This window comes from Symphalangus syndactylus, chromosome 8 (assembly GCF_028878055.3).
Source record: "Symphalangus syndactylus isolate Jambi chromosome 8, NHGRI_mSymSyn1-v2.1_pri, whole genome shotgun sequence".
NCBI classification, from domain to species: domain Eukaryota; kingdom Metazoa; phylum Chordata; class Mammalia; order Primates; family Hylobatidae; genus Symphalangus; species Symphalangus syndactylus.
The window spans coordinates 62,901,721-62,925,689 of record NC_072430.2 but is presented as its reverse complement, the minus strand read 5'-3'; the positions used below and the strand labels follow the sequence as shown (position 1 = coordinate 62,925,689).

The 23,969-nt window shown below is 40.8% G+C and overlaps 1 protein-coding gene across 3 annotated transcripts; it reads left to right on the top strand.

The window, feature by feature from the left end:
* Positions 1 to 415: 415 nt before the first annotated feature.
* CDKN3 (cyclin dependent kinase inhibitor 3) lies at positions 416 to 23,969 on the top strand. Of its 3 annotated transcripts, none has more exons than XM_055289320.2 (8): positions 416 to 571; positions 3,400 to 3,482; positions 5,039 to 5,094; positions 12,237 to 12,281; positions 14,962 to 15,184; positions 19,380 to 19,411; positions 21,609 to 21,712; positions 23,743 to 23,969. In XM_055289320.2, exons 1-8 carry the CDS (start codon positions 563 to 565, stop codon positions 23,827 to 23,829), a joined length of 639 nt encoding a protein of 212 aa, XP_055145295.1. In that variant the 5' UTR covers positions 416 to 562; the 3' UTR covers positions 23,830 to 23,969. The 3 variants fall into 3 exon arrangements, with proteins under 3 accessions (XP_055145295.1, XP_055145296.1, XP_055145297.1); XM_055289321.2 differs by having other exon boundaries at positions 435 to 571; positions 21,612 to 21,712; XM_055289322.2 differs by lacking the exon at positions 23,743 to 23,969 and adding an exon at positions 21,975 to 22,068 and having other exon boundaries at positions 435 to 571.

Genomic DNA, 23,969 nt, shown 5'->3' with positions numbered 1-23,969 from the left:
CCCAGCTACTCGGGAGGGTGAGGCAGAAGACTCGCTTGAATCCGGGAGGCGGAGGTTGCGGTGAGCCGAGATGGCGCCATTGCACTCCAGCCTGGGCAACAAGAGCCAACTCTGTCTCAAAAAAAAAAAAAAAAAAAAATCACCTCCCAACCCTATGGACCACGCTGACATCCTGCCATCAGAAAGCAAAGCTTTCCAGCGTCCCCCAAGCGCTAGCGCCGCCTTCTGACTCTTCCGCCCCGCCTCCGCCCCCTGCATTCTCCCAACTGACGGGAGGAGGGCGCCCTCCCAGCCAATCAACGTCCCACAGGGCCCGCCTCCCGCGCGTCTTTCAAAGGTCTTCTAGGAACCAATCAGCGATTAGACGCCGAGTCTTCGGACACCCAAAGGCGGAGTAAGAAACCAGGAGCGGATCTGATTGGTTGCTGGAAAACGCCGCGCCCACCTCACAGGAGGACGAACCAGTGAGCTATGCTGGGGGGCGCGGGCTCGGCCGGGGCACCGGTGAGTCGCCGGCGCTGCGGAGGGAGGAGGCACTGGTCTCGACGTGGGGCGGCCAGCGATGAAGCCGGTGAGTCGGACGTGCTGGGGCTTGGAGGAGCGAGGCGGCAGGGACGCAAGCGGTCCCGGGGACCGGATCCTGTGCCGGAGGGCAGCCCTAGCCTGGTAGCAGTGCGACTTGCGCCGTAACCGTCCTGCGGGTCGGGGAGGTGACTCTGCTCCGCACGGGCACGAGAGACGAAGGAGCAGGGTCGGTGGCCGACGAAGGAAAAACTGACATTCGCTGTGCACCTGCTGTGGGCTGTCACCTGTCCCCTGCAGGGTCTCATAAGCCTCCCAACCGCCCAGCCAAAGAGGGCCGAGCCTCGTTGTACCGAGGAAACCGAGTCGAGGGGCTTGAGTGTCAGCGATGAGTGGGCGCGATACCCCAGCCCTGAAGGGTGCCCGGGCGCTGCCTGCGCCCACAGGGCCTGGGGAAACCATGAGTACGAATGCCACGCCGCGGCTTGTGGGCGACACCACCGCTGTCACCATGCCCCAGGGCCACCTGGCAATGCTGCTCTTTTCCCGTGACGTTCAGAATCACAGGGCCTGGGGAAGCAGAAACGTCCAGCTCTGTTAGGATTAATAAACCTGGTGAATGGGCAACACAAATTTGAACTATGAATCATCAAAACTGCTTTAAAGAAAAAACAGATGCAGGCAAGGAGCTGAAGATCCCCCACCTAACCCATATTTCCTACTGCCCGGCTTGACAACCTACTGGACGCATTTCCTTTGGGTGCAGTTGATTATAATACTTAAGACAGAGCCAAAAGCAACAGAAATCCATAGTCTAGGGCCGGGTGGTGGCTCGCGCCTGTAATCCCAATACTTTGGGAGGCTAAGGCGGGCGGATCACTTGAGGCCAGGAGTTGGAGACCAGCCTGGCCAACACGGTGAAACTGCGTCTCTACTAAAAATACAAAAATTAGCTGAGCGTGGTAGTGCACGCCTGTAGTCCCAGCTACTCGGGAGGCTGAGCCACACGAATAGCTTGAACCCAAGAGGCAAAGGTTGCAGTGAGCTGGTATCACGCCACTGCCCTCCAGCTTTGGCGACAGAGCAAAACCCTGTCTCAAGATAAAAGAAAGAAAGAAAGAAAAAATCCATAGCCTAAATTGGCCGTCCTGTGATCTTCTAGTACCAAGACCGTTGTAGAATATAGCTTCAGAGCTAGAAAGGGCATTAGGTGGTCACACTTGCTAATCCCTATGTTGCCATGTGGAGGGACATCAGCTGTCCTTCACTCCTGGCCTCTTTCTCCACCTGTCCCCATTGAATTATCTGATCCCCGAGTTTGGAAGGAACTGAACACCAGTATCTCAACTTTTTCTTTCCTTCCTTCTTGGGATCTACCTGCCTGCCTGCAGAAGGTGCTTTCTGGTCCACTCTCTGGCACACAGGAGCCCCAGACTGTCCATGGTCACCTGTGACTGGCTGGATACATTTGTCTAATTCTGGGGTGAACAAGGGGCAAGCCCACATGGCAACAGCTTTAAGCTGCATACTCCATTTGATATACAATAATTAAACTCCATTTCCTTATCTTTCAATTGGTTTCAACTAGGGAGTGAGAAAAGGGTATGGGTTTTGTTCTGTTTTGTTTTTGTTTTTCATTTTCTTTCGATTCCTTAAAATTTCAACAAGGAGTGTAGAAGTCTTCCATGTCAAAATGCTGCAGGATTAAGTTCCAACTGCTTAGATCAGCATGCGAAGTCTATCTCAATCTCTCTAGTCTAGTAATTCATAAAGTTGGAGGCAGGTTATTTCACCTATACCACCCCCACCAAACTACTAGGCCGTGGGGGATGTTTTTTGATAAAAGGGGTGGGCAAAACTACTTCTTCATCTTCTCTACTCCATCTCTATTTTGATATCACAGTTCCTCGATACACAAGCCCTTGGCTTAACTTCTTTCCTTTCTTTTTTCGTCTTCTTCTTTTTTTTTTTTTTTTTTTTTTTTTTTTTGACAGAGTCATGCCGTGTCAGCCAGGCTGGAGTGCAGTGGTGTGTTCCTGGCTCACTGCAACCTCTGCCTCCTGGGTTCAAGGGATTCTCCTGCCTCAGCCTCCCGAGTAGCTGGGATTACAGGCATGTGCCACCATGCTCGGTTAATTTTTGTATTTTTGCTAGAGCCAGGTTTTGCCATGTTAGCCAGGCTGGTCTCAAACTCCTGACCTCAGGTGATCCGCCCGCCTTCGCCTCCCAGAGTGCTGAGATTTAGAGGCATGAACCACCGCACCCTCCCTTTCCTATCTTCTTAAAAAGCTGCTCTTCCTTCAAAACCCAGCTAAAGCGTTTCCTCTGTGAAGCCTTCTCCAGCTCCCTACGTGGTCACTCTCTTCTCTGTTCCACAGTGTGTAGTTCTGCTTCCATTTCAGCACTTACATAATACCTTTCTTCTGTAATCTATGCACACGTCTGTCTCTCCAGCCATACTGAAGGCAGGCTATTTATCTTATAGATCTTTTGCATCTCCAGTGCTTGGCAAATGAAGGTGGCCAAGAAATATTTGTGAATGAATAAATCTCCTCACTTTATAGTTGAGGAAAATTGAGATCCAGAATCAACTGAAGTGGCTTGTCAGAGAGTATACAGTAAGTGGCAGAACCAAGATCAGAGGCCAGATTTCTTGGTTCCCAATCCAACTCTCTTTCCACTATGCAGTGCTATAATTATTAATAAGAAGGTAAATAGCAGTCATTTATTATTAATATTGCTGATCTCATTGATATTCTGGATTGATGGCTGAATACATTGCAAATATGAATTCAGTGTGTGTTTAGACAAGGGTTAACTATCCTAAAACTACAAAAAAATTCTTTACAGTTATTTAACATAACATTTCTTTTGAAGCCTAGTTCAATACAAACAAGTGAGTTTGACTCATCAGATGAAGAGCCTATTGAAGATGAACAGACTCCAATTCAGATATCATGGTATGTTAGCATTTCTGATCAATGATGAGCTAAAATCACAATCTACATCATAAATGTAAATTTAGTTACATCATAATCTTAGTAGAATGTAGTTCACATATTGAAAATGTTAAGGGATTATCCCCCTCTGATTATATAATTCTAATCGTTAAGGGATCTTCTAACTCCATGATTCATTTACTATCTATAATATAGAATAAGACCCTTTTTTTTGGCCCTTCTTTATACATTCTAACTCCATGATTCATTTACTATTTATAATATAGAATAAGACCCTTTTTTTTTTTTGGCCCTTCTACTAACTTAGTAGAAGTAAGTAAGTAGGAAATAAAGGTAGGATTGAAATAATCTCCCATTTAGTACCAAAATCTACTTATTCTTTTATGACAAAAGAATAATATACCAAATATGAGATGAGATATTTAATCATTTCTCATTAAATCAAATCCTAGGTAATACTTAGAAGTAATGTCACAGTAATGCATCTATCAACAGACTGTTTAAGATAAAAGCCACATCAATGCAATAACAAAAAGTTTCTACGTAAAATCAGCCTTTTAATCTTGGCAAGTGACTTATGGTCATACCAGATTCTTTACAATGAGCAATCAAATGCTTTCTCTCATCACTGCAAATATAATAGTCTCTCCCCTTAAGAAAGCACTATCCCTACTGTCAGAAGAGAAAGAGAGTCCTAAAGGTCTTTTGTCCTGCCGTCAAATAGCATTACCTTCCATTTCCACTTAAAACTCCCATTTAAACACAAAAATTCATCTAATTTTCAAAGTCAGGTGGTATTTAGATGATGCCTCCTGTTTTCCTTTAAATCATCTTCTGACATGCAGCCAAGGTGAGCCTCTGTCCCTGAGTACTGCAAACTGGGAATGTGATTTCTTCACATTATTTCTTTTTAACCAAAAACCTGTGGTTTTCATCATATGAAATTATATCTGTTAAGGAAGTTCTATAAAAAAAAATCTTAAAATAATAATGTAGAATAAATGCTGGGGAGAAAATTGTCAGATAGTCATTTTCCAATTTATTTTCCTAAGTCACTAATACAAATTATCTCGGGTAATATACCACAGGATAACATAAGTACACCGTATACTACCTGTTGGCAATCTAGGCATTATTATCTTTAAGGTAAATTTAAATTAACTTGGTTTTTTGTTTTCTTGTTTTTGTAGAGACAGGATTTCACCATGTTGCCCAGGCTGGTCTTGAACTCCTGGACTCAAACAGCCTGCCTGCTTCGGCCTCTCTTAAGTGCTGGGATCATAGGCATGAGCCACTGCACCCAGCTTAACTTGTCATTTTTAAGACTTAAATAATCACAAAGCAAATAAGTCCCTGTTTTAAAACTTTGTCTTTCTATGGTTTTTTTTTTTGTGACCAACATATTGATATTTAACTATGAATTCTTACTTTGTGACTACTGTAAAACTTTAACACAACCTTATTTGGTGGCAAGCACCCATATTGATTAAACTGAATTTCCATTTATAACTTTTTTAAAAACTTAACTAAACATAATAAATTTTTCTTCTTTTCAGGCTATCTTTGTCACGAGTGAATTGTTCTCAGTTTCTCGGTTTATGTGCTCTTCCAGGTGGGTAACACAATAATGGGCTTCCTATCAATATATATATATTTTTAAATATATTTTTATTGCAGTAGCTTTTGGGGGAACAGGTGGTGTTTGGTTAGATGAATAAGTTCTTTAGTGGCGATTTCTGAAATTTTGGTGCACCCATCACCAGAGCAGTGTACAGTGTACCCAATGTGAAGTCTTTTATCCTTCATCCCCCTCCCACCCGTTCCCCACCAGCCCCCGAAGTCCAATGTATAATTCTTATGCCTTTGTGTCCTCAAAGTTTACCTCCTATTTGTGAGTGAAAACATATGATGTTTGGTTTTCCATTCCTGAGTTACTTCACTTAGAATAATAGTCTCCAGTGGCCGGGTGCAGTCGCTCACACCCGTAATCCCGGCACTTTGGGAGGCCGAGGCGGGCAGATCACGAGGTCAGAAGATCGAGACCATCCTGGACAACATGGTGAAACCCCGTCTCTACTAAAAATAAAAAAATTAGCTGGGCATGGTGGCGCGTGCCTATAGTCCCAGCTACTTGGGAGGCTGAGGTAGGAGAATTGCTTGAATCCAGGAGGCAGAGGTTGCAGTGAGCCAAGATGGCACCACTGCACTCCAGCCTGGCAACAGAGTGAGACTCTGTCTCAAAAAAAAAAAAAAAGAAGAATAGTCTCCAGTTCCACCCAGGTTGCTGTGAATGCCATTTTGTTCCTTTTCATGGCTGAATAGTATTCCATGGTGTGTGTGTGTGTGTGTGTGTGTGTGTGTGTGTGTGTGTGAGTATATCTCACGTTTTCTTTTTTTATTATACTTTACAACCCCACTTTTTGATGGGGGTGTTTGTTTTTTTCTTGTAAATTTGTTTAAGTTCCTTGTAGATTCTGGATATTAGACCTTTGTCAGACGGATAGATGGCAAAAATTTTCTCCCATTCTGTAGCTTGCCTATTCACTCTAATGATAGTTTCTTTTGCTGTGCAGAAGCTCTTCAGTTTAATTAAATTCCATTTGTCAATTTTGGCTTTTGTTGCAGTTGCCTTTGGTGTTTTAGTCATGAAGTCTTTGCCCATGCCTATGTCCTGAATGGTATTGCCTAGGTTTTCTTCTACAGTTTTTAGAGTTTTAGGTCTTAGGTTTAAGTCTTTAATCCATCCTAAGTTAATTTGTGTATAAGGTGTAAGGAAGGGGTCCAGTTTCAGTTTTCTGCATATGGCTAGCCTGTTTTCCCAACACCATTTATTAAATAGGGAATCCTTTCCTAATTCCTTGTTTTTGTCAGTTTTGTCAAAGATCAGATGGTTATAGATGTATGGTGTTATTTCTGAGGCCTCTGTTCTGTTCCATTGGTCTATATATCTGTTTTGGTATGCGTACCATGCTGTTTTTATTACTATAGCCTTGTAGTATAGTTTGAAGTCAGGTAGCATGATGCCTCCAGCGTTGTTCTTTTTGCTTAGGATTGTCTTGGCTATATGGGCTCTTTTTTTGTTCCATATGGAATTTAAAGTAGTTTTTTCTAATTCTGTGAAGAAAGTCAATGGTAGCTTGATGGGGATAGCATTGAATCTATAAATTACTTTGGGCAGTATGGCCATTTTCACGACATTGATTTTTCCTATCCATGAGCATGGAATGTTTTTCCATTTGTTTGTGTCCTCTCTTATTTCCTTGAGCAGTGGTTTGTAGTTCTCCTTAAAGAAGTACTTCACTTACCTTGTAAGTTTTACTCCTAGGTATTTTATTCTCTGTGTAGCAATTGTGAATGGGAGTTCACTCATGATTTGGCTCTCCGTTTGTCTGTTATTGGTGTATAGGAATGCTTGTGATTTTTGCACATCGATTTTGTATCCTGAGACTTTGCTGAAGTTGCTTATCAGCTTTGGGCTGAGACAATGAGGTTTCTAAATATACAATCATGTCATCTGTAAAAAGAGACAATTTGACTTCCTCTCTTCCTATTTGAATACTCTTTATTTCTTTCTCTTGCCTGATTCCCCTGGCCAGAACTTCCAATACTCTGTTTAATAGGAGTGGTGAGAGACGTCTTGTGACGGTTTTCAAAGGGAATGCTTCCAGCATTTGCCCATTCAGTATGATATTGGTTGTGGGTTTGTCATAAATAGCTCTTATTATTTTCAGATATGTTCCATCAATACCTAGTTTATTGAGTGTTTTTAGCATGAAGGGTGTTGAATTTTATCAAAGTCCTTTTCCAGATCTACTGAGATAATCATGTGGTTTTTGTCACTGATTCTGTTTATGTGATGGATTACATTTAATGATTTGCATATGTTGAACCAACCTTGCATCCCAGGGGTGAAGCTGACTTGATCGTGGTGGATAAGCTTTTTAATGTGCTGCTGGATTCAGTTTGCCAGTATTTTATTGAGGATTTTCGCATCGATGTTCATCAAGGATATTGACCTGAAATTTTTCTTTTTGTTGTGTCTGTGCCAGGTTTTTGTATCAGGATGATGCTGGCCTCATAAAATGAGTTAGAGAGGATTCCTTCTTTTTCTGTTGATTGTAATAGTTTCAGAAGGAATAGTACCAGCTCCTCTTTGTACCTCTGGCAGAATTAAGCTGTGAATCCGTCTGGTCCTGGGCTTTTTTTGGTTGGTAGGCTATTAATTACTGCCTCAATTTCAGAACTTGTTATTGGTCTATTCACGGATTCAACTTCTTCCTGGTTTAGTCTTGGGAGGGTGTATGTGTCCAGGAATTTATCCATTTCTTATAGATTTCTAGTTTTTTTGTGTAGAGGTGTTTATAGTATTCTCTGATGGTAGTTTGTATTTCTGTGGGATCAGTGGTGATATCCCCTTTATCATTTTTTATTGTGTCTATTTGATTCTTCTCTCTTTTCTTCTTTATTAGTCTGGCTAGTGGTCTATTTTGTTAATCTTTTAAAAAGAATCAGCTCCTAGATTCATTGATTTTTTGAAGGGCTTTTTATGTCTCTATCTCCTTCAGTTCCGCTCTGATCTTACTTAGTTCCTTTTTTTTTTTTCTTGAGACAGTCTTGCTCTGTCACCCAGGCTACAGTGCAATGACGTGATCTCAGCTTACTGCAAGCTCTGCCTCCCGGGTTCATGCCATTCTCCTGCTTCAGCCTCCCTAATAGCTGGGACTACAGGCACCTGCCACCACACCCAGCTAATTTTTTTGTATTTTAATAGAGACGGGGTTTCACCGTGTTAGCCAGGATGGTCTCGATCTCCTTACCTTGTGATCCACCCGCCTTGGCCTCCCAAGGTGCTGGGATTATAGGCGTGAGCCACCGCACCTGGCTTGATCTTAGTTATTTCTTGTCTTCTGCTAGCTTTTGAATTTGTTTGCTCTTGCTTCTCTAGTTCTTTCAATTGTGATGTTAGGGTGTCGATTTTAGATCTTTCCTGCTTTCTCATGTGGGCATTTAGTGCTATAAATTTCCCTCTAAACACTGCAGATTGTGGTACGTTGTGTCTCTGTTCTCATTGGTTTCAAATAACTTCTTTTTTTCTGTCTTAATTTACCCAGTAGTCAGGAGCAGGTTGTTCAGTTTCCATGTAGTTATGCAGTTTTGAGTGAGTTTCTTAATCCTGAATTCTAATTTGATTGCACTGTAGTCTGAGGGACTGTTTGTTATGATTTCTGTTCTGTTGCATTTGCGGAGTAGTGTTTTACTTCCAATTATGTGGTCAATTTTAGAATAAGTGTGATGTGGTGCTGAGAAGGATGTATATTCTGATGATTTGGGGTGGAGAGTTCTGTAGATGTCAGTTAGGTCTGCTTGGTCCAGAGCTGAGTTCAAGTGCTGGATATCCTTGTTAATTTTCTGTCTCGCTGATCTGTCTAATACGGACACTGGGGTGTTAAAGTCTCCCACTATTATTGTGTGGGAGTCTAAGTCTCTTTGTAGGTCTCTAAGAACTTGCTTTATGAACCTGGGTGCTTTTGCATTGGGTGCATATGTATTTAGGATAGTTAGCTCTTCTTTTGCATTGATCCCTTTACCATTATGTAATCCCCTTCATTTTCTTTTTTTATCTTTGTTGGTTTAAAGTCTGTTTTATCAGAAACTAGGATTGCAACCCTTGCTTTTTTTTGCTTTCCATTTGTTTGGTAAATATTTCTCCATCCCTTTATTTTGAGCCTATGTGTGTCTCTGCACATGAGATGGGTCTCCTGAATACAGCACACCAATGGGTCTTGACTCTTTATCCAATTTGCCAGTCTATGTCTTTTAATTGGAGCATTTAGCCCATTTACATTTAAGGTCAATATTGTTATGTGTGAATTTGATCCTGTCATTATGATGCTAGCTGGTTATTTTGCCCATTAGTTGATGCAGTTTCTTCATAGCGTCAATGGTCTTTGCATTTTGGTATGTTTTTGCAGTGGCTCATACCAGTTGTTCCTTTCTAGGTTTAGTGCTTCCTTCAGGAGCTCTTGTAAGGCAGGCCTGGTGGAGACAAAATCCCTCAGCATGTGTTTGTCTGTAAAGGATTTTATTTCTCCTTCATTTATGAAGCTTAGTTTGGCTGGATATGAAATTCTGGGTTGAAAATTATTTTCTTTAAGAATGTTGAATATTGGCCCCCACTCTCTTCTGGCTTGTAGAGTTTCTGCAGAGGGATCTTCTATTAATCTGATGGTCTTCCTTTTGTGGGTAACCCAACCTTTCTCTCTGGCTGCCCTTAACATTTTTTTCCTTCATTTCAACCTTGGTGAATCTGATGATTATGTGTGTTGGGGTTGCTCTTCTCATAGAGTATCTTTGTGGTGCTCTCTGTATTTACTGAATTTGAATGTTGGCCTGTCTTTCTAGGTTGGGGAAGTTCTCCTGGATAATATCCTGAAGTGTGTTTTCCAACTTGGTTCCATTCTCCCCGTTACTTTCAGGTACACCAGTCAAACATAGGTTTGGTTGATTCACATAGTCGCATATTTTTGGAGGCCTTGTTCATTCCTTTTAATTCTTTTTCTCTAATTTTGTCTTCGTACTTTATTTCATTAAGTTGGTCTCCAATCTCTGATATCCTTTCTTCTGCTTGATCAGTTCAGTTATTGATACTTGTGTATGTGTCACAAAGTTCTCCTGCTGTGTTTTTCAGCTTCATCAGGTCATTTATGTTCTTCTCTAAACTGGTTCTTATAGTTAGCAGTTCCCCTAACCTTTTATCAAGTTTCTTAGTTTCCTTGCATTGGGTTAGAACATGCCCCTTTAACTTGGAGGAGTTTGTTATTACCCACCTTCTGAAGCCTACTTCTGTCAGTTCATCAAACTCATTCTCTGTCCAGTTTTGTTCCCTTGCTGGCGAGGAGTTGTGATCCTTTGGAGGAGAAGAGGTGTTCTGGTTTTTGGAATTTTCAGCCTTTTTGCTCTGGTTTTTCCTCATCTTCGTGGATTTATCTACCTTTGGTCTTTGATGTTGGTGACTTTTGAATGGGGTTTCTGCGTGGGTGTCCTTTTTGTTGATGTTGATGCTATTGCTTTCTGTTTGTTAGTTTTCCTTGTAACAGTCAGGCCCCTCTTCTGCAGGTCTGCTGGAGTTTGCTGGAGATCCACTCCAGACCCTGTTTGCCTGGGTATCACCAATTGAGGCTGCAGAATAGCAAAGATTGCTGCCTGCTCCTTCCTCTGGAAGTTTTGTCCCAGAGGGGCACCTGCCAGATGCCAGCCAGAGCTCTCCTGCACGAGGTGTCTGTCGACCCCTGCTGGGAGGTGTCTCCCCATTAGGAGGCACGGGATTCAGGGACCCACTTGAGGAGGCAGTCTGTCCCTTAGCAAAGCTCGAGTACTGTGCTGGGAGATGTGTTGCTCTCTTCGGAGCCAGCAGGCAGGAATGTTTAAGTCTGCTGAAGCTGTGCCCACAGCCATCCCTTCCGCCAGGTGCTCTCTCCTAGGGAGAAGGGAGTTTATCTATAAGCCCCTGACTGGAGCTGCTGCCTTTCTTTCAGAGATGCCCTGCCTAGAGTGGAGGAATCTAGAGAGGCAGTCTGGCTACTGTGGCTTTTCCACACTGTGGTGGGTTCCGCACCCAGTTCGAACTTCTGGCTGGCTTTGTTTACACTGTGAGGGGAAAACTGCCCACTCAAGCCTCAATAATGGTGGACGCCCCTCCCCCCACCAAGCTTGAACATCCCAGGTTGACTTCAGACTGCTGTGCTGGCAGCGAGAATTTCAAGCCAGTGGATCTTAGCTTGTTGGGCTCCGTTGGGGGTGGGATCCACAGAGCAAGACCACTCAGTTCCCTGGCTTCAGCCCCCTTTCCAGGGGAGTGAATGGTTCTGTCTCGCTGGCATTCCAGGTACCACTCATTTGGAAATGCAGAAATCACCCATCTTCTTTCTGCATTGGTCTCGCTGGGAGCTGCAGACCAGCGCTGTTCCTATTCAGCCATCTTGCCTGGGAATCCCACATTTTCTTTATCTACTTATTAATTGATGGGCATTTGGGCTGGTTTTACATTTTTGCAGTTGCATATGTCGCTATAAACTTGTGTGCAAGTATCTTTTTCATATCATTTCATATAATGACTTCTTTTCCTCTGGGTATATACCTAGTAGTAGGATTGCTGGTCAAATGGTAGATCTACTTTTAGTTCTTTAAGGCATCTCCACACCGTTTTCCATAGTGGTTGTACTAGTTTACGCTTCCACCAGCAGTGTAAAAGTGTTCCCTTTTCACCACATCCATGCCAACAATATATTTAGAACAAGTATTTGGTCAACTAACACATCATTCTCTGTACTGGGCAATAAGTAAATTTCACAGACCATCAGCACTGGGGAACACACTTTGCGAAGCCCTCATGGTGGACTATAGCTAAAGGAACATAGATCTACCTTTCAGCCCTTCCAGATCTGCAGTCACAGCCCTACAGTTGTGCTTTGCCAATCTTAATAAAGCTTAAAGCTTGGAGTACAAATGAGGCTGAGGACTACAACCAGGTACTTGTTACAGAAGAAACACAGAATACAGAATCCTTGATTAGGATGAATCCCTGTAATTATATTCCTAGATATATAATAAATTGAAATTCATATTCAAAATATAATTGAAACATATAAATGATTATGTGAAATGACTTTATAAAGTAGCTATATAAGTGTTTAAACATACCTGTTACATATGACCAAAAACTGACTTTTTTACCTGCTTTATTATTACTTATAGGTTGTAAATTTAAAGATGTTAGAAGAAATGTCCAAAAAGATACAGGTAGGTGTAACATCACACAACCACACTCGTGGGTTTTTTAAATAAATAGCACTGAAAATCTCTCTGTCAAAAAGAACAAATCATAGTTTATTTTTAATATAGCAATAAATTTTCAATATTTTGTGAAGTTTCAAACTATAGACTTATTCTGATATGTAAAGAGGTATTTGTGAAGATCATCATTTACCTAACCATGGAGTTGCTTTTCAGTGATTGTTGTAGTTATATGTATAAACTACATTTGAGGTTAGAATGTAGAAGTTGGCAGGAAAAAAATATGTAAATAGAAAACTGACATATTGCTCCCCCCAGGTCTTTACTGTTCCTTGCAGACTTGACTGTGGTAGTAGAAATTAAACATGAGCTGGGAACTCCAAGTTAGCAGTGAAATTGTGAATCCTGGATGGAAAATTTTGAGAGCCAGCATCTAGATGGAAAAGACAGAATGGGAACTGGTTGTTGCATGCCCAAGGATGTTCATACCATTATAGCCACAAGTCTAATAATCCTCATAATCTGCCCCAATTTGGAATTTACATATTGCATGATACTAACAAATGTGGATTTTCAAAAGATTTTATTCTGATTGGCCTGGAATGTCTCAAACCTACTGGTCCTACCAATATCCTTATAGTACGGCAAAGTAAAATGTATATATTGCTTGATTCTAACCAGTATAGATTTTCTGAATCTTAAAACCTTTTCCTGGTTATTCTGGAACATCAGTTTGCTAATGTACTTTTAAAAATTTATTCCTGGCCAGGTGCAGTGGTTCACACCTATAATCCCAGCACTTTGGTAGGCCGAGGCGGGTTGATCACTTGAACTCAGGAGTTCAAGACCAGCCTGGGCAACAAGGCAAAACCCTGTCTCTGCAAAAAATACAAAAATTAACTGGGCATGATGGCATGTGCTTGTAGTCCCAGCACCTTGGGAGGCTGAGGTGGGAGGATCGCTTGAGCCCAGGAGGTCAAAGCTGCAGTGAGCTGAGATGGTGCCGAGATCACAAGGTCTTGCTCTGTCACCCAGGCTGGAGTGCAATGAGCTGAGATTGCATTACTGCACTCCAACCTGGTGGCAGAGAAAGACCCTGCCTCAGAAAAAAAAAAAAAAAGTATTCCTTACCTACCAAAAAAAGACTTAAAGATGCTAATAGATAGTTGACCCTTGTAGTATTTATAAAAATTTTCTGCTTTAGACACACCCACCATGCTAGGGAATTTCCATTTGGAGAACATTTAGGTCATAAGCAAAATATATGTAATTTAAATCATTGGTTCAAAGTCATTTGAACTTGTACATTTAAGAATGTCACATTCATTTAGGATTTTCTATAAAAACGGTTTCCAATTTTTTTCAAATTTTTTTTCTGCCATGAAATCTTAAATGGAATCCAGTACATAAAACAGGTCAATATGTTTGATTGGAGACCTAGAATCTCCCTGCAGCAGTTCCTGAGATACTTTCTTAGCCCTTTCTCAGAAAGTTGGAAAATCACTGGATAATAAAAATTACCAAATGTGTACAAGAGGCAAATAGATGTACAGTACTGTACATCTCAGGGATTAGTTCATGAGAAGGTACTTTGTACTTAAATAGCTAAATGTCCTTGGATTTAAGGGGCAGGGAGAGGGCTGGAGTTGGGGGCACTTAGATCATCCAGAGTTATTTATTTTAAACCAAATGCTCTATAGTTAATATTGCCTTAAAGAAGTCCCAGTGTATGGAATGCCCATAGTATTCATATCATTATAATGAGAATAGCTAGGTCACATAAGTTTAATACAGGTATAATGTTTTATTTACTGGCGACCTAGTCTATAAAATTAAATACACAAAGATGTGTTACAGTGCAGATACGAGGGAGAATACTAGCACTCTGACACCATGGCCATGCTGGAGGTTTTATATACAATACTCAGAGTCAAGCAAACAGCTAAGTGATGAAGTAGCAGACATGGTTGATTTTGTGAGAAAAAGAAAAAAAGTGCTAACATCCTTAATTGAACATAGATCTATCATACCTTAATTGATAGCACTTTTTTCTTTTTCTCACAAAATCAACCATATTTGCTACTCAATTTTAAGTGTTTTAAGAGTTATTTTGTGCCGGGCATGGTGGCTCATGCCTGTAATCCCAGCACTTTGGGAGGCTGAGGCGGGTGGATCGCCTGAGGTCGGGAGTTCAAGACCAGCCTGACCAACATGGTGAAACCCCATCTTTACTAAAAATACAAAATTAGCCAGGCGTGGTGGCACATGCTTGCAATCCCAGCTACTTGGGAGGCTGAGGCGGGAGAATCACTTGAACCTGGGAGGCAGAGGTTGCAGTGAGCCGAGATTGTGCCATTGTACTCCGGCCTGGCGACAGAGAGAGACTCCATCTCAAAAAAAAAAAAAGAGTTATTTTAAAGCAGTATTTATTGCAAAAAAAATTTTTTTGTAAGAACAGCAATTGACTTATTTTGAAATTCAGTAAAAGGCATTTTGACTTGTAATATGAGGTTTAATTCTAGACACCTTTTGATTCAGACATATCAATAGGTACTTCAGATTTATAGGTTGTCATTTGGTATTAGTTTGGCTTAAGAAACTTAACTTCACATTCTCCCTCTTGATGGTATTTAAACGTGTGATGTTTTCTGTGTGTGTCTGTCTGTGTATCCTGGTCTATTGGCAGAAGAACTAAAGAGCTGTGGTATACAAGACATATTTGTTTTCTGCACCAGAGGGGAACTGTCAAAATATAGAGTCCCAAACCTTCTGGATCTCTACCAGCAATGTGGAATTATCACCCATCATCATCCAATCACAGATGGAGGGACTCCTGATATAGCCAGCTGCTGTGAAATAATGGAAGAGCTTACAATCTGCCTTAAAAATTACCGAAAAACCTTAATACAGTACGTTCTTCTTTTCTTCATACACTACGTGAGAAATGTCTCAGTCAAAATGATTTCTGGAATTATGGTAGCCCTATTCAGTTATTACCTACTTCCTAGTTTGTCGTAAGGATTAAAAGGTAATAATGCACTAGAAAAGCACTGGCACAATGTCTGGTACAGGGTAAGTAGTCAAATATGTGCTGTTATTACGTTTCAAGAGTAGGGACAATACATGAGTAGATTTGGAAATTATCAGAACAAGGTTACAAGCTTTTTTTAAATTTCTTTCCTTTAGTCTTAGACCTTTAGTTGCAATTTTGGGACCCTCCTTTCCCTTCCTCACCATCACCACCTCACTTATTAGCTTTTCAATTGCTTAGTTGCTTTCAATAGCAAGAAAATCAATTTTTTGGCCAGGTACAGTGGCTCGCACCTGTAATCCCAGCATTTTGGGAGGCGTGGTGGGTGGCTCACTTGAGCTCATGAATTCGAGACCAGCCTGGGCAACATGGCAAAACCCCATCTCTGCAAAAAATATACAAAAGAACATGTCAGGCGTGGTGGTACGTGCCTGTAGTCCCAGCTACTCAAGAGGCTGAGGTGGGGGGACTGCTTGAGCCTGGGAGACAGAGGTTGCAGTGAGCCAAGATGACAGTACTGCACTCCAGCCTGGGTGACAGGGAGACCCCATCTTAAAAAAAAAAAAGAATAAAGAAAGTCAATTTTTTCAAAATTAGCTACCAAAAATGTTACCTCTAAGCAATAAGCAATCTTAAAAATATGACTTGAAAATTACATTTGATGATATGACTCTGCTAACAGATTGAAAGAGGGCCTCTCATTGTGTGTCAGTGGCTATAAAAACACAAGCTGCTGGTGTGAAAGTTTAAAACAAAATAAGATGAATTAAGGAAAGGGGACAAAATGAGGAGGAAAGAAAAGCAGCTTGGAGGAAGGCCGGAGAGAGTGGCAGTGGGCAGTAGATAGTAGCATGGCAAAGATTCAAAAGGGGCGATGTGGATAATAAATAAGAGATACTCTGCCGGAAGTGAAACACACAAAGCAACAGAGAGCCAGCCATGGGGAGGAAACTGGCCTTTGCTGTGCATAATGTACATTTCATATTCTAATAACCTGCTGAATCCTTTCTGGAATAAGGTAGGGTATTAAATAGTTTACAACCTCAAAAGCCCCAAGTTCCTTAAGGGCATTGCTTTGAGCTAGAAGTATAGAAATTATATCAAATAGCCATGAGGTTCTCAGGGCACCTAGTGATAGGAGAAGCCCAGCCAACTTCTCCGCTTAAACCTACAGCCCAGAGGCCTCATGCCAACAGTGCCAGTTCTGAAGGCAAACCAACTAGTACGAGGGTCTTTGGGGACACACACCTGTTTGTGGCCAGACTGCACTCTGACATACAGAGAAATATAGTTTGCAGAATATGTAGTAAAGAACTAGAAGCCATTCTACATCCTATTGTTTCCCATCTTCCTCTATGGAAAAGCATAGTCACTTCACCAGTACTAATTATAAAAGCTAAATTTCAAATAGATCCAGTTGTTGATGTGAAAGTTTCTGATGCATGTAGGTAAAATAGTATTAGATAGTTAAATGTAGCTGGGGAAAAATATTTTCCAATATAGGGCCCTATTTTTCAAACCATTTTGAGATCTTTTTTTTTTTTTTTCAAATAAATTTTTGAAAGCAGCCTCTACTGGAAAGTTTCCAGAAATCAAACTAGCTCTGTTTAGTGAAGTGAAGCTTAACAAATTCTACTCTAGCTGGTTCTGGCAACCCAAATGCTCTGATGTTTGTGCAGAGTACAAACAGGATAGACAGTAGATGGGTGACTTTACATATGCTCAATGTTTCAGTCTCCCATAAAATAAAGTATCTGACAACTGGAATTTTTCATTGTCCTAGAGCTTTCAAAGGTGTCCTACAGTGACTAGTTTATTTTCTATCCATTCTGCCATCTTTGAGGACCCACACTTCTAGACAGCTATAGAGCTTATCCTTCAGCAACGGGGTCTGGTAAACCTTTTTCACTGTCCTGTTGTCTACCAGTGCCGTCTCACTGGTTCTGCCTGGACATTTGCAGCCCTTTATAAAATCAGTGAACAACACTGCTTGCCTACTGTATTTTGTAGTTTCTTGGCGCTATTGTAACAAAATACCACAAACCAGGTAGCTGAAAACAACAGAAATTTCTTCTTTCCCATTTCTAGAGGCTGTAAGTCCAAAATTAAGATGAGAGCAGAGCCATGCTCCCTGAGAATGAGGAGAGTCCTTCCATGCCTCTTCCTAGCTTCTGGTGGTGGCCGTCAATCCGTGGCAGGCCTTGGCTTGCAGCCGAATCCCTCCAGTCTGCCTCTGTCATCACACGCTTCCTTGTGTGTCTGTGTCTTTGCATGGTGTTGTCCTCGTGTAAGGACACTAGTCATCTAGGATGAGGGCCCGCTCTAATTTGTCTTAACTTGAATATACCTGCAAAGACTCAAATTCTGAATAAGGTCCCACTCACAGGTACAGGATAAGGACTTCAGCATGTCTTTTGGGGGGACATAATTCAACCAGTAACACCTGCCGTGTACCACATGCTGAGACTACCAAAGGAGGCACAGTCCCCACCTTCAAGGAACCTATAACTAACACTACCATTTAAGTGCGGTAAGACAGGAGAGGCAGCACACAGGAAAATGATCCTTTCTGTAGGAGCACAAAGGCATTTTAGGAAATGAAATTTGAGGTTTTAAAAGATGAGTAGGAATTCATCAAATAGAAGAAAAAAGATGAAAATAGCAAAAGGTATAAAATAGTATTAATCTTGCAAAAAGACACTGCAGTGTTCTATCTTGATCTTTTTTTATTTTATTTTATTTTTTTAAATAAGGCAGTTGTCTCTCTCTGTCACCCAGGCTGGAGTGCAGTGGCACTGTCATAGCTCACTGTAGCCTTGAACTCCCGGGCTCAAGAGATCCTCCCACCTCAGGCTCCCGAGTAGCTAGGACTTCAGGTGTGCGCCACTGTGCCAGGCCTTTTTTTTTTTGTAGAGACAGGGTCTCGCTTTATTGCCAAAGCTGGTCTTAAACTACTGGACTCAAGCAGTCCTCCCACCTTGGCCTCCCAAAGTGCTGGGATTATAGGCCTAAGCCATCATGCCCAGCCTCTACCTTTATATGGTAGATCCAGATCTCTGAAACAGGCCTATGTCTGGAACACTTTGTGGAAAGCAAGTTCATGAGTAGGACTAGGGGTCAGTACCTATTCAGTCCTCTATTTCACATCCTAAAGCAGAATATATATCTGCACCTTTACCTACAATACAATACAATACAGTAATTGATGTCCATAATGATAAGTCATCCACACTAAATTAGGCTCTGTATACCCTCTAAGTACATTAGGAAGCATGTAATACATTTTTTAGGATCTTTGAAAATGATTTAAATGAATAGTTTTGCTACCGAGGGTTAATCTCCATTTTTCTGGAAAATCCAGTTATACAAAACTGCTAATTTCTTTACAGTGCTAGATGACAGCAGCTAATGTTCATTTACTTCTTACTCTGCACAAAGCTGTGTTCTAAATCCTTGGCAAATGCTCACTCATTTGTGAGCCTCATTTAATCCTCACTCTGATGTACATACTATTGCTATCAGCATTTTAAGGGTGAAAAGGCTGAGTCCCAGAGAGATTAAATAACTTGCTTAGCTTTACACATCTAATAAGTGGCAGAGCCAGGACTCAAGCCCAGGCAGTGGTGCTCCGGAGCCCATGCTCCAGACTTCGGTGATACCCTATCTCTGGGCTCCTTTAGATACATGAACAGTTATTATCTACATGGCATTTGTCCGGTAACCACTCAGATTTTGTGTAGACAGAGGAGTAATCAAAGTGACAGTTGGTAAAAGTCTGATTTCTATCTATTGGTAACATGCTCCATTTCTCAGATGTGGATCTTGGAGCCTAAAGAGGTCACTAAAAAGACTCTGCCTATCTTGATGCTTAGAGGCATTCAGAATTCCTCCCAACAAAGAAATAAGCACACCTTGCTCTCAGTTGATTAAATCAAAAATACTTATTAATCTTTGTGTGCAAGGCACTGTGCTAGGCATTAGAGTTGTAAATAGAAGGCAGAAAGAGCAAGTCTTTAGTTGTAACTAGGGATGGAATGAAATGTACAAACTTCAAAACTGTATTTCCCTTTCAGCTGCTATGGAGGACTTGGGAGATCTTGTCTTGGTAAGAAATATATTTCTATTATTTTTTTAACCGCAAATAGACAAACTTCTGTTTCCAGACCATATGTTCATTTTGTATTAAAATGGAACCAACCAAAATATAAGTTTGCTAAGACTCAAAGGATTACTTAAGGCCCTAAACATGGTGTTCCCTGGAAAGCTTGGGTGGGAGTGGGAGGTATTTTCAGCATTGTTCTGGAGGATTCTGGCAAAACATCATTTACAAGTCTTAACACCTGCATTCTTATTTTTTAACATTTTTTGATGTTCTTCCTGTGGAGGTGTTATAATACAGTAACTTCCAAATAGTTTCCATAGGTAACTATTTATGAATACCGAAGTTAATTATTATGTTAATTTAAAAAAAAAATTTTTTTTTTTTTTTGAGACGGAGTCTCGCTCTGTTGCCCAGGCTGGAGTGCAGTGGCGCAATCTCGGCTCACTGCAAGCTCCGTCTCCCAGGTTCACGCCATTCTTCCGCCTCAGCCTCCCGAGTAGCTGGGACTACAGGTGCCCGCCACTGCGCCCAGCTAATTTTTTGTATTTTTAGTAGAGACAAGGTTTCACCATGGTCTCGATCTCCTGACCTCGTGATCCGCCCGCCTCAGCCTCCCAAAGTGCTGGGATTACAGGCGTGTGCCACCGCGCCCAGCATAAAAATTTTTTAAATGTACTAGGAAAAACAAAAAGAGTTCATGAAATGCCACACTGGAGTAGTAGTTATTTTTTTAGTGTTGGATGATATCAAAATTGAAAGCTTTTGTGTTTCAAAGAATACTATCAAAATGACAAGACAACCCATAGAATACGAAAAAATATTTGCAGTCTATGTATTTGATAAGAGATTTGTATCCAGAATATAAAAAGAACTCTTACAACTCAGTAATAAAGATAGGCCGGGCGTCGTGGCTCATGCCTGTAATCTCAGCACTTTGGGAGGCCAAGGCAGAAAGATCACCTGAGTTTAGGAGTTTGAGAACAGCATCAGCAACATGGTGAAACCCCATCTCTACAAGAAATACAAAAATTAGCCAGGCATAGTGGTGCATGCCTGTAGTCCCAGCTCCTTGCAGGGCCTGAGCCCAGGAGGTCAAGGCACCAGTGAACCGAGTTTACGCCACTGCACTCCAGCCTAGATGACAAAGTGAGATCCTCTCTCTCAAAAAAAGAAATAATAATAATAATAATAATAAACAAACAACATAATTGAAAAATGGGCAAAGTATCCGAATACACCTTTCTACAGGCAAGATACACATATAGTCAATAAGCACATGAAAAGATGCTCAACGTCATTAATCATCAGGAAATGCAAATCAGAACCACAGTGGATACCACTTGACACCAATTAGGAAGGGTATTATAAAAAACATGAAAAATAACAAGTATTGGCAAGGATGTAGAGAAATTCGAACCCTCATACACTGTTGGTGGGAATGTAAAATGGTGCAGCTGCTTTGGAAATAGTCTGGCAGTAGTTCCTCAAACAGGTAAACATTAACATATGACCCAGCAATTTCACTCCAAAGTATATACCCAAAAACTTGTATACAAATGTTTATAGCAGCATTAATCATAATAGCCAAAAAATGGAAACAGCCTAAATGTCCATCAGCTGACGAACGGATAAACACAATGTGGCATATACATACAATGGAATATTATTTGATCATAAAAGGAATTAAATACAGACATATGCTACAATATGTATGAACCATGAACACATTATGCTAAGAGAAGTCAGACACACACACAAAAAATATTGTATGTTTCCATTTATGTGATTGCTCAGAATAGGCAGATCTACAGAGACAAAGTACACTAGTGGTTGCCTATGGCAGGGGTTGATGGGGAATAGAGGATGATAGCAAAAAGGTACACTTCTTTCTGAGGTGATGAAGTGCTTTAAAATTGACTGTGGTGATGGTTGCACATATCTGTGAATATACTAAAATCACTGAATGGATGAACACTTTAAATGGATGACAGAATGAAACCAGTGTTAAACTTTAATTCAACCATACGGTCATTTAAGATCATAATTTAACTGTCAAAAACACACACTAAAAGTCTCAGTCTTTTAATTCATTTGGAACAATTACACCAGTCTTCTGTATCAACAGAAGTCTTATTAAATATAAAATGCTCTACCCTGTCACTAGTTATTTAATAACATATTTTCTGTCATGTTCCATTAGTAGCTGCTTGTCTCCTACTATACCTGTCTGACACAATATCACCAGAGCAAGCCATAGACAGCCTGCGAGACCTAAGAGGATCCGGGGCAATACAGACCATCAAGGTGAGGAGGTGGGCGGTGCTTGCTCGGTTGTGGTTGGGGTCGCTGTTACAAATACAGATTCATATGTAACCAAAAGGTTACATATGAAAATCCAAAAGGGCAGTGAAATGAAAATCCAAAGCACTCTGTTAGTCAAATACCATTTGCTTATGCTTTTAGTTTTTAAAAATTTACACGTAAATATAATCCAGGTAGTCTAAAAAAGCACACAGAATTTCAAACAAGATAATGAAAATTTGAACTTCCTGGTTTACTTTTCCAGGATCTACCTACTGCTCAGTTTTTGCCCCAGTCAGTTTTGAGAATGGATCCTCTCACCTAGAACAATGAGATGGTTGTTATTAATACAAACTTGGTAGGTTCTTGGGTAGATACTTGGCCAAAAAAAAATCTATGGAAGATCCTATTACATCACCAAAACATTTAATAAAGACAGATGAATGACTATAATACAAAAAATGGAAAGCAGTGCTAATTATCCTTTGCAGTGGATAACTGGGGACATGTTCCACATGTACGTTCCCCTAACACTTCAAAACACTGCACTAGCAATGCCAAGGATATTGTATTAATCATGTTACTGAAAAGATTCTGCAGATTTCACTTCATTTTTGTAGATCTGTAAAGCTGATGTGCCTTCCTTTTGGAAGCGTGCCCTCTCAGCATTAGAATCCACTCATCAGAGGAGTGGGCACCAAAGAATCCTGGCCATTAGGCAGCTCCCTAGACTTGAAAACCCATCTTCCCAGGGTTGGAGGTCTAATCCAGTGTCATTAACAGTGAATTATCATAATTACTAATAAATTCACCAAGCAACCTGATTCTTAGGGCTTAAATAAGGTCATTAACGGGACAATCCATACAGGATCCACTCCACTGTACAGGTCTGAAACAGACAACTCTCCTCATGTTAAAATCAAACGATGCAGCCAGGCGTGGTGGCTCATGCCTATATCCTAGCACTTTGGGAGGCTGAGCTGGGTGGATCACTTAAGGCCAGGAGTTGGAGACCAGCCTGGCCAACGTAATGAAACCTTGTCCCTACTAAAAATACAAAAATTAGCTGGGGTGGTTATGTGTGCCTGTAGTCCCAGCTACTTGGGAGCCTGAGGCACAAGAATCGCTTGAACCTGGGAGACAGAGGTTGCAGTGAGCCGAGATCACACCACTGCACTCCAGCCTGGGCGACAGAGCGAGACCCTGTCTCAAAAAAAAAAAAAAAAATCAAATGATGCTTCAAATCCAAAAAGTTCGCCTCTCTTCTCTTGAAAACAAAATACATGGCCATGGCCAGATGTATATATGAATATCCATATGTTTTACATCTTTAACATTGCAGATAATTACGCCCATATTACTACAGACTGTCAGTTTATCACCTCAGCATTCTGTGGCAAACAGGCTTGCTGGTGTTAGCAATGCAGTTTCCACATCTCAATAAGGATATGAAATGAGATGATTGGCAGAGTAAGAATATCTTCTGGGAAGCTACTGAAACTCCAAATAAATTATTTAAAGCTTTTATTTTGCTTATCTGCTGAGATTAGCAATACAGTTTGTTTTTAAAAAATATTGTCTGTAAAAATTATCCCTAGTGCATTATGTCATCACAAAAAGCAGACTAGGGCTTCTATAAATTGAGAAATGGAGTTTGTTAAATACACCAGTTACTTGCTACAGAAAGTGCTCTGTCCTTCTTACGAGGGGGGAAAAATGTTAGCAAAAATAATGCCATTATGTACTGTTTTAATCTTATTTGGTCCTGTAAGTAAAGAGAGAAAGGATTTTAGACTTAAAACATATCCATCTATATTTCACCTTCTGATTTTTAGAGACTTGTAGAACAATAGTTTTTCACACTATATGGCTTTACTAAAAGATAAAACTTCCCCATGATGCAAATGCTTCCTTACCCAAAAAGATGTAGAATTGTGCTTAGCAAGTATTTTTTTATTCCTGATACCTGCTAATATTGTGCCCACACTGATAGTTTTCTACAGTGTATTCCAATGTATCTTTACTTTTTTCAGCAATACAATTATCTTCATGAGTTTCGGGACAAATTAGCTGCACATCTATCATCAAGAGATTCACAATCAAGATCTGTATCAAGATAAAGGAATTCAAATAGCATATATATGACCATGTCTAAAATGTCAGTTCTCTAGCATAATTTGTATTGAAATGAAACCACCAGTGTTATCAACTTGAATGTAAATGTACATGTGCAGATATTCCTAAAGTTTTATTGACAAAA